At 34.3% G+C, this 10,625-nt stretch overlaps 1 protein-coding gene across 2 annotated transcripts; it reads right to left on the bottom strand.

Annotated features, from left to right (window-relative positions):
- Positions 1–2,793: 2,793 nt before the first annotated feature.
- LOC124175330 lies at positions 2,794–9,911 on the bottom strand. Of its 2 annotated transcripts, XM_046555446.1 has the most exons (6): positions 9,734–9,911; positions 8,746–8,774; positions 8,036–8,434; positions 7,715–7,814; positions 6,854–6,987; positions 2,794–6,064 (listed from the first exon to the last, which is right to left on the bottom strand). In XM_046555446.1, exons 3-6 carry the CDS (start codon positions 8,255–8,257, stop codon positions 5,942–5,944), a joined length of 579 nt encoding a protein of 192 aa, XP_046411402.1. In that variant the 5' UTR covers positions 8,258–8,434; positions 8,746–8,774; positions 9,734–9,911; the 3' UTR covers positions 2,794–5,941. The 2 variants fall into 2 exon arrangements, with proteins under 2 accessions (XP_046411402.1, XP_046411401.1); XM_046555445.1 differs by having other exon boundaries at positions 8,036–8,774.
- Positions 9,912–10,625: the final 714 nt, after the last annotated feature.

Here is a 10,625-nt window from a genome sequence, read left to right as displayed (position 1 = left end):
TGGAATGATTTGAAATAAGAACTCTGCCTTCCGCCACCCTGAATGTTGAATATAAAATATGACACAAAGAAACAGAAAATCAAGGAAAAAAGGCGATCCAAAGCGAGAAGATAATAATAAAGATAGTGAAATATTAATCACAATTGTTATATGATAACTCTGAATGTAATTATTATTATTAATATTACTATCGATTATAACGACAAATAAACTTGATTTGTTTCGAAAATTGAATAATTTATGCGTGTTTGTTTTTGTCCCGCGAGTGTAACCGTAGTAAAAACAGTTTTATCGGAAAATAAATAAATAAATCCCAATTTCTTGAAAATAAACTTCTTGGCTGTTACGTTTATTTTCTTTTAATGGTTGTTTGTCTTCGAACTTTCGTGATTAGATGTAATGTGAGGGACGACACAATTTCACTACAAATGGTGCAAAGTAGTTCGAAATCGCAATACATAGAAATACAACGGTACAATAAATACGATAGTACACAGAGGGAAAGGAATTCTTGATACAACAAAACAGATTTTGTCGGAGCCCATTCGCTTCAGTCTAGTATCCCTTATTCGTTCCAAATACGATGATTTCAATTCAACGATTTCGATTTAGTTAGTTTGTCAAAATGATTTAGTCAAGCGAATTCCTTGATTCAAGAAAAGCTCTTCGTGTCACGATCGAGTGAAGTATCGCTTCGAGCGAACCTTTTCGCGTGTTTCCGACATTGAGTCGACCGAATATCATTTCATTTGAAGTTCATGCATTGTCCCTCGAAGTCGCACGTTCGTTGACAGAAGCAGTTGGTTACTTCAAATATAATAAGTACATGAATCCAGCCAGCAATGAATTCACATCGGTCGAATTCCATACTTTGTTGATCTAACCGAAGCTGGTTTCGCGTAACTGGTTGAATCGGTTACACTTATTTGTTAACAAGGTAAAAGAAACACCGCACGGCGTGCTTTGAAACGGGTTGAGAACATATTCATCGTGAACATCGGTATGCTGGTACTGAAAACGGCCACTAGGCGGCGAACGTTCTCGCTACGGAAGTTGGTTCGGAGATACATATAAAGCCGGGCTGTCACCCGGCAAAATCAGTCACGGATAACGTTGAACGTATACCATCAATCAGACTTGGTACGACCGAAGAAAGCGTAACGTCAAGTTTCGAGTGACCGAGAGTGATATTGACTACGAATAAACAAAACTGTTGCCGGTTTTAACCCAATTAATATCGGGTGACTCTCGCGAAATTTAAAATTAACAGAATTGCAAGTGACACAGTTCGTTCAATACGTGCGGTTAAATAACCCTAATGTTCAGTTAATGCAAAAAATTATTTTAACGTCAAATTTCATTGCCTGTTTCAACCATTAAACTTTCGTGTTAACTAAACGTGTAATAAAACAAGCTGAATTTGTTTTAGTACAAAAATTTAATATCGTTGAAAGAAAACGATTACGGATTAGTCATCTCGGTAACACATTGTTTTTTACACAAGATTCGCATTGTTTCAAGGAATTCGCGTTGTGTTATCTTGAATAAATTTACAGTCAGCATGATCATTCAAAGGCTTTGATTCAATTCTATATTAAGTTGTCGCAAGTATTTCGTCCGAGAAAAAGTGTTTCACAGACAACGCATATACATTTAGGCCATGTTTATTGGTGCTGTTCTTTAGGGTTTACATCGATTTTTTGAATAATAATACTTATTTTCTACAATAACAGACCGGTTGCCAAACAATTTTTTAGATCAAACTTCTACCAATACAGCAAAAACACACACACACATACACATCAGCGTACGAACACATTTAACATTTCAACGCGTGTAGTTGTTTTTTTTTTTTTTTTTTTTTTTTTTTCTTCCAATGTTCGAAAAATAGAATATAGTAATGTTCGTTTGATTTTTAAAAAAAAATCGCCATTAGTGATGTCATCGCAAAGGCAAACACAGAAGAACAACTTTTCGATAGAAATTTGGCTGAACCGTGTTAGGTTTGAATAGAAAATCACATAAATAAACTATATTTTCAAACAATCAATTTCTTTGTCAATTGTAATTCGGATATTTCGTGTAACTGACACATCGGGCTGATTTATATCTTACGCGCACACATATATCATATAAATACATAATGCAATAACGACGACAATAATGATAATAATAATACTTATTACTGCAAATAGTTCATACTCGCAATAATTTCGTTACTTTGCCACAAATTCATGTCAAACGTGTCGTGATAAAAATACAAGAATAACGCTCGAGGAGCCCACCGATCGTCGCAAGCACGGCACGTGGGTGAGTAAATTTAATCATTTACGTTGAATATTGTATATATGTATGTATGTATATAACAGAAAACGAAGAAAACTAATAAACTGACTTGCAAACATTGCACTTTTCCATCTGAATAAAAATTGATACGACACAGATTTAACGTCTACAAATTTATTGTTATTATTATACACAATATTCAAATTCTTTCATATCGTTCTATTTTATATATTACATACATATTTATACGTTATCGTAATAGTTTTCATAACTCTAAAGAATACATAGTTGATATATAATATATATACACACGAATGTTAACTCGCATATGTGTATATATATATACGTATATATCTTAAGTCTTAAGTCGTTAGTATATAAAACTAACCGCGCGCACATCAAGATTATTTTTATTCTCATTTTTAGTATTATATTGATTTTTTTTTTTTTCTCTTTGTCTTAAATCGTTTCTTTGTTATTTTATTCCCCCTTGTTTATTTTGTTTCATTTGTTTATTCGCCTATTTAGTTAGTTTTTTTTTTTTCTCTTCCATCGAAGTAGGTACAATTATATATAACATGTATATCCCGAAGTGATGACGTAAAACGAGCGACTCTCGCCTATCTCGATATCTCTATTTTTGTCTTTTTCTTATTTTTTTTTTTTTTTTTTTTTTGTTTATTCTGCTTTCTCTCAATCCTTCGTACAATTATTAATCAGTCTATTATAATTAGGCGGCATAAAATTCATACCGCGAAATCTCTTACGATACTAAAATTTTTATTCTCTGAAGATGTCGATGTGTCGGATTCGCAGTTTTAGATGAAATGTCCGATACGAATGATTTTTAATTAGCAAAAAGTAAGTAGCGTAATTAAACCAAGTAAACCTTGAGACGTACTTGATCGTTTCGTTTTTAATCGGTTTCGGTGAACAAATGACAAACGATCCGAAAAATCAAGAAAAAACGTACGTCATTTGAATTGGTTTTCGGAATATGGTAAAGGACTTGACATCTTCGTACTTTTTTTTCTTTTCCATGAACATGCTGGTTCAGTGTATAGAAATACATTATTATATACCGTGTGTGCGTGACTTAACAGTAATTTGGAGACTTCCTATTCGAGTAGTTTAAATTAGGTTTCTAATAATCCCCCCCTCCCCCCCCCCCCCCACGTTTCTTCTCTCTTTCTCGTTTGTTCTAGTTTTGTTTTTATATTTCCCGTTTGCTTGATGAACCGATATACGCATTATTACATATAATATTCTGCATATACATATGTATGTACAAGTTCAGGCAGCTCAGATGGAGATACTTTCATTTGTTTCGAGTTTGATTTCCCCAATAACAATTTATATTCTTGGAAAATCTGACTTTATAAATACCGACTGTTTTATACGTATAGTACGTATACGTATGTTATAGGGCATTTATTAAACACTTTGTATTTTATTATAGAATAGTAATACCCGTTATATGTGTATATCCATACACGTAATAATAAGCAACAAGTTTGAAAAAAACAACACGTTAATGTTTCAAAAAAAATTATTTTCCTAAAAACGCAGAACAGCTGGACTTCTCGAAAACGTCGTCAGGCGTTATAATTTTGCATCTATGTTTAGGCATGAATAAATAAAAAATAAAAAATTAAGAAAGTTCGATGAAAGCCATTCAAAAATTTTTCCCTTTGTTTCTTTTTTCCCCCGCAGTTTCATTTCTCTTTTTTTTTCTTTTTTTTTTCTTCTCAACTCTGTCAATTTTTGACCTTCCTCTTCGTGTAGCCTGATAATCGAATGGAAAAATTTAGGCCGTAATAATAGCTGATCCAGAAAGTGGAACAACGATGCGACGAGGATGCCGGTATAATTGCTAATCAAAAAAAAAAAAAATAATAATTTACCGTATCCTTATTTTTTTTTTTTTAATTTTTAATCCAACGTTTAGCCGAACGGTTTTATACACCTATAGCGAAATTATTCAAAAAGTCGCTGCTGCACGCGTAAAAAATTAAACAAAACCACACATTTGATAAGAGAATTTAAAAAAAAAAATAACCATGTGGTATAATATTATACGTATAATACATGCACACTTTTACAAACTTATATTTGCGAACCTCTGAACAGATGAATTTGAGATAAGTATAAACATTAAATGGTTCTCCTTATTTCATCATCTCATTTAAAAACTTTCGAATCGCAGCCTATTTTCACGCGTAAAAAATTTTCAAAATCCAAGAGTTCGTGTACAATATTGTCGATCTTAATCCCATTTCCACTGTAATCAATTCAATTTCATTCGAGTTACTTTCAAACATACATCTGTCGAAGAGTTTCGTGGCAGCCTGTCGCAAAGGTGTGTAGATAAATTATCAATACGATGTACGTGTAGAATTTAAAGCTTGACAATAATTTCAGATTTATAATTAACAACGCTATTACTGTTACCTGCAGTGATGCGCGTGATCCCATTTTCAGAAATTCATCATTTTCATTAGGTATTAGGTAATGCTTATGTTTATAAATTTATACCGACGGAGATATTTTACAATCTTTACCTGCACATACGATTTCCATGCACGCGTACATAGATATTTTTATTACGTTACACAATATATATATATATACATATATAAATATGTATATGTATACATATATATATATTATATGTTTCAATATGTAGGCCTATGGTTGAATTAAAATATGATGAATATTATTCCACAGTCGAAAAATTGACAAATATTTTCAATATAATTGTTGACTCGTTCGTTTTTTTTTTTTTTTCTTCGTACGTACGCAAAATTTATTACATACTTATATTCGTCGTTTATAATTTTTCTCGATATTAATCTTTTTGTTTCTTTTCTTTAATTTGGTTCGTGTCTTTGCGATTGTTAATACGTGTATGTTTCTATTTCTTATCGCACACGTAAGTATAATTCTAATGAATGGCAAAATGAATCAATCTTTCGAAAATTACACATCTAAAAACATTCTTTGTTAATTACCCAAGATCGTGAAAATTTTTTTTAAATCCCGATGTTTCTTTTACTTTAAACTCCTACCGTCTTTTAACCGCGAACATATTGAACGATTGTTTTAAAAACAAATCCAATCCATCCAACCGCAGTGTTCAAATATTGCATGTAACTGAAAAAATTATTGGACAACAAAAAGTATAGAGAAAAGAAAATAACAAATTGACAAGTTAGTATCCGATAGAGGAGTAATCCTTTCATTCAGTCATTCAGGTGCGAATTGCAAGATCAGATCAATAAATTCGGGAATGAATGACGACACGATTAGAAATCGCAACCTAATCAAGGATTTCAGAACGATTTCATTTCATTTGGCTATTTTTAGTTTACAATCATACTACGTTGTTTAAAAAGATGAAAATAATAGTAATAATAATAATTGGCTAGTTACTATATAATCATCGTCATTGTAGTTGTTGTTAATATTACTAATTAATTAATATTATCATTATTATTACTCTTATTCGTACTGCAGCCTCATACCAAAAATATCCATCTCACTCCTCGGGCGTTTCTATTTCATTCGCGATCCGAATTACAGAGATCTCGAGGATTCAATCTACGCCGTATCGATCGATTAATAAGCTGTCGATATCGCGGTATGAATATCCCATTTATATAATCGTACAGGCTGTACCATGCATCACTTCCGAAAGGAACATCGGCGTCCCGGCGCCTAAACCTCCGTCCGTTTTCTCCTGCTCGTCTCTCTCGTATTCACAATCGAAGTAATGGCTCTGGAAGAGAAAAAAAGTTTACTTAAAATTCAGGCGTGCGTTCTCGGGCTGACGATAAAATGGGTTGAGAAGGAAAAATAAATTTACAATTTCAAAATTTTGCGTTCTCGAAATGAAGAACGTTTTACAGGTACCGTGTTGTACGTACATAAGCTGAGAAAAATTTCATTTGTTACAGTAGCTAGAAAAATTTAGTAAAACAGGTATCGTTAAAAAAACTGTTCGAATAGTGTTGGAATTACGGAAAACGAGGTACGCCTAACCATTTTGCGCTATCGTCGATCTTTTCTTTGGTAATTGCAACGCAAAATCAGTTTGTGAGGTTTACTCTCCTTTTTTATTTGAATAAGGCTTCAACGTCAATTTATCGTTGCACGAGCATTAAATCTTCGCAACAGTTGCAAGAAAATCTAGCAACAGTGATCGTGATGAGAAAGAATAGTAACGGATACTAGAAAACTAATTTTCATTTTCTACCTAGAACTATATTTTTCGATTGTGGTAAAAAATGAAAATAGTTAAGAACTGAGCGATGACCGGAACTAAAAATTTCTCTCAGTGTGTATTAATTTGCAAAGAAATACAATTATTCGAAGAAATTTTTCATTCGAAAGATCGCCGACAGCGAAAAATATCCGTCAACTTTTATTTCGTGGATTATAATTTTAGCCTGTTTTTAATATTTTAACTAATTATTTTTAGTATCAATTTTTTCTTTTTCTCGTCATTTCGTTTTTTTTTTTTTTTTTTCTTTCACTCGAACACTTATTGCAGCGTTCTACAGCTTACCTGACAATCAAAACACCGGCACTGATCGCTCATCTTGCACGTAATACCCCATTGCTTGGCCACAGCTCTGTACAACTCTTTACTCGACTTGTGCAATATTTCTGGACCCTTTATCGGTGTTCTTCCACCCCGATCTGTATAATAAAAATTCATACTCTCTTTTCACCGTTTTTCTAAATGATTCCGAGTTTGGAATAAAAACGCATTCGCGTAAATTTACGATTGGCTGGTTAAAATATTAATAATAATAACAATAATAATAATAGTACTTGACGATTTCAAGAAACCCGTTAGAAAGTTTTTCGATTAAAAAAAAAAAAAAAAACAAACAAATGAAACAACGTGCGCGGTGAAAACATTTCTAGAACTTTATGGTTTGATGGTAAAAAAAAATTAAAAAAAAAATCAATAAACTTTCAAACTTTTCATTCAGAGACGTTAAATTCCGGTAGTATTCAATTCGGGCGATTAAATTTATAAAAATACTGATTATCTCCGAAACAACAAAGACTTTCCCTGATTAGTTCATCATCTTAAAGTTCTTCAAAAAATCTCGAGAGATAAAAATTTTCGGTGGTTATAATAATTGAAAACAGACGGACGGTAAGAATTTCACCAAACAATTTTCCGTACTTGATTATAACGAGAAGAGCTTGAGTAAACTTCAAACAAGTTATATCGATACATTCATCGGCAGGTAATTAATTATCGATACAAAAAAAAAAAAAAAAAACATTCCTCAACTGTTACGATGAAAATAACTTTGACGCTAATCAAAATTAAGCATCCACTTGAAACGATGACATATGTCAGAAATCAGCTGTCTGATTTTCGATTATATTATCAAATTTCAAACCGTACCTGTACCGCCATCCGGTATTTCCTCTCTCTCCCTGTTATTTGCTGCAGGGCGAATTTCATCTTCAGCATTATTTGCCGGCTGTCCAACGGCCATTCTCGTCTGAAATGTTAGAAACAATTTTTGTACCTTTTTCATTCCCTTTTAATTTCATTTTTTTTCGAAATCACGTCAAATGCCGCGGACTCCGCAGATAATAAAGAATTATTTTTTTTCACCGGTGGGTCTTGGACTCAACGCTTCGTTATTCGTGCCACGTTAAGACGTGTTAACATCTTACACGCGCGATACATGCACGGTATAATATGTGTGAATATAATTACTTCTTCGAGAACGTGCTCGTAAGACGGAGGCGGCGAGTTTGGCACAAGAGGTTCGTTCCTGGAGCAGAGAGCGTTTTCATCGGCGGAGCCGGGCGTCTCGTCTATTCTCCCATTGGAGTTTACCAGCGCCTGAATGTTGATTGGCTGCTGATTATTCGCGTCATCGCACTCGACGCTGCTGCTCCGACTTCCGTCGTTTCCCCCGCTCGACGACTTCGACATCTTTGAAAATCTTAGCTTGAAGGGCGCCAGTTTTGATGATTTCCGGTCTCGGCCAGGGGAGAACAATTACACGTCTAATTCCTGCGTCCAAGAGGTTTTTCCCTTTATCTTCCACTCGTCTCCCCCGATTTTCAACACGAGCAAATACCTCCAACGTTCGCTGTTCGAGACATTAGTCTGGGCAAATATTTGGATGTTGTATATATGTATACATATATATATATATGTATATATGTATATATCGTTACATATATACGTAACGCTATTGAGATAATATTGATCGAATAAAGGTGGATTTTCGTATTGTGTATAATGTATATATATATATGTGTATATGTATGTAGGTATGTATAAATGAGACGGTAATAAATTGACGAAGGTGGTAAAAGCGACGAGTCCTATTTGAGCTTACTACCGACTTAGGATCAAGTGTGGTTTCTGCTTTGCCTTTTCCTACATGTATATATATACATATAATATGTATATACCATATATGCGTGTAAAGAAACCGTAGAATCTGAAACAAATAACGAGATCACGTGAAATTTATTACACCATACGGATTTTGACGTCGTTAAATGGGGTAAATTAATTTTTTTCCAATCACTGCACGTTTCACCCGATGAAATCAATTCGGATAAGAAAAAAATTTCGCATAAAACAATTTCGAGTCATTTAATTTGAACGGTGAGGAATAAATTGTTCTTAAAATAGGGTTAAAAATGGTTGAAACGACATTTGCAACGCCTACTTTAGATCTGTACGTAAGTGGACCCAGTAACGCTATAAATTTGTTAAATAGCATGAAATAAACGCGGTATCGAGTAGTCAATATCCTGTCCCGGAACTCGGTTTTGTCGTATAGACCGGAAGCTTCTACGTCGATATTTCAATAATAAACAACGACTTCCGGTAGGTAAATCTGAGCGTAAAACATTCTCCTGCAACGAACGAATAAATCTGATTACGATTCGAATTTACTGCCATTCCGATTCTCACCGTTTTCGATTCACCCTCCCTCGTTATAAGTGGTGAAAAAAGTGAATGAAAATTATCAGAAGGGTGTGGGAGCGGTGTATATATGTATATATAGATCAGACACAGAGGACGTGACGAGCGGTCGAAAACATTATCCAAACATTCGAGTATCGAGTAGATGAAATAAAAAAAAAAAAATGAAAAATATTTTCAACCGAACGACGAGCCGGATTTTTTACTGTTTATAATCTTTGGATATCGGATGAAGTTGAAGCGGAATCGGGACGCGACGCAAAGACGAAGCTGGGGCAGCATCAAAACAGACGAGGCGATTACCTTATTGATCGCGAGGTGTAACACATGTTTCACAGCCCAGCACGCACTAGGCTGAAATTTTTCCTAAGGGGTTTCGGCTAAATAGGGTGAATAACGAAAACGTGGGGTGTAAACATTTTCACCCGAGCTTGCGGAGGGACTTGATTTAAATCAGCTACTTACGATATCGGTCGACTAGGTTCCTCGGCCGGCTTTTTTCTTCGGTGCTTTGGTTCGATGACGATCCTGAGGAGCGTTGCTGCGCGGCTCTACCAACTCTGCAGGGCGGCTGCCATATTAAAACTACACCAGCGCTCGTCGCGGAGCTTTTTCACAACCGCGGAAGGGTGCCCAACCCCCGAATTCAACTCCCTTACTTCGTTTCCCGGTTCCCGGATTAAGGAACGTTTCCGATTCCACGAGTAGGCGGCATCTTCGTGGCAAAAATTTACGCGACTTCATTGTATTCGGATGGATCTACGTGTTTTATTCGTCTTGTGAAAAAAAAAAAATATCTCATCTTTCCGAATATTGAATCCATTTTTAAATGTACGTAACATATACCGCAGGTACTGCCGAAAACACTTTGTTTTTCATTTGCAGGACTGTATGCATGCAAGGGTTTTTTTTTGTGTAAAAATTAGTATGACTCCTGAAATATAATTGAATCAGTATAAATGTTTCAAGAATATACCTAGAATGTATGCTAATTGTCAGAAAATTCAAAATTATTCTGGAATATTCTGGGATATGCATTTTTATTCTTTTTTTTTTTTATCTATTTTTTGAAACTGGCTCTTTTTTTCCAACTGGAGTGATGATATGTAGAATCAATTTGAAGAAAATTCAATACTGTCACGTGATTCGTTTTATTTGCGTAATGTAAAATTGCATATGCCTACAATTTACATGTTTCATCGTTATCGAAGGTAAGATTATTCTGATTGAATCGTGTCGACTGCGAAACATAAAAATGGGAATTTTTGTCAACCAACTTTTTTGATCACTATCGTTTTTTCGCCGTAAAATTTCCGATCGTGCTTGAATGTCAGGATCGTGTTATAGAAATAGAAGT

Source organism: Neodiprion fabricii, chromosome 2, assembly GCF_021155785.1.
Source record: "Neodiprion fabricii isolate iyNeoFabr1 chromosome 2, iyNeoFabr1.1, whole genome shotgun sequence".
NCBI classification, from domain to species: domain Eukaryota; kingdom Metazoa; phylum Arthropoda; class Insecta; order Hymenoptera; family Diprionidae; genus Neodiprion; species Neodiprion fabricii.
This window is presented reverse-complemented; position numbering and strand designations above follow the sequence as displayed.

Excerpts from the sequence above, each read along its gene's own strand:
- LOC124175330 (XM_046555445.1), bottom strand. The coding sequence starts at position 8,257 with ATGTCGAAGTCGTCGAGCGGGGGAAACGACGGAAGTCGGAGCAGCAGC. Across the intron at positions 6,988-7,714 it reads AATACCGGATGGCGGTACAG|ATCGGGGTGGAAGAACACCG; the intron begins GTACGGTTTGAA and ends TTTATTATACAG. Across the intron at positions 6,065-6,853 it reads GCCGGTGTTTTGATTGTCAG|AGCCATTACTTCGATTGTGA; the intron begins GTAAGCTGTAGA and ends TTTCTCTTCCAG.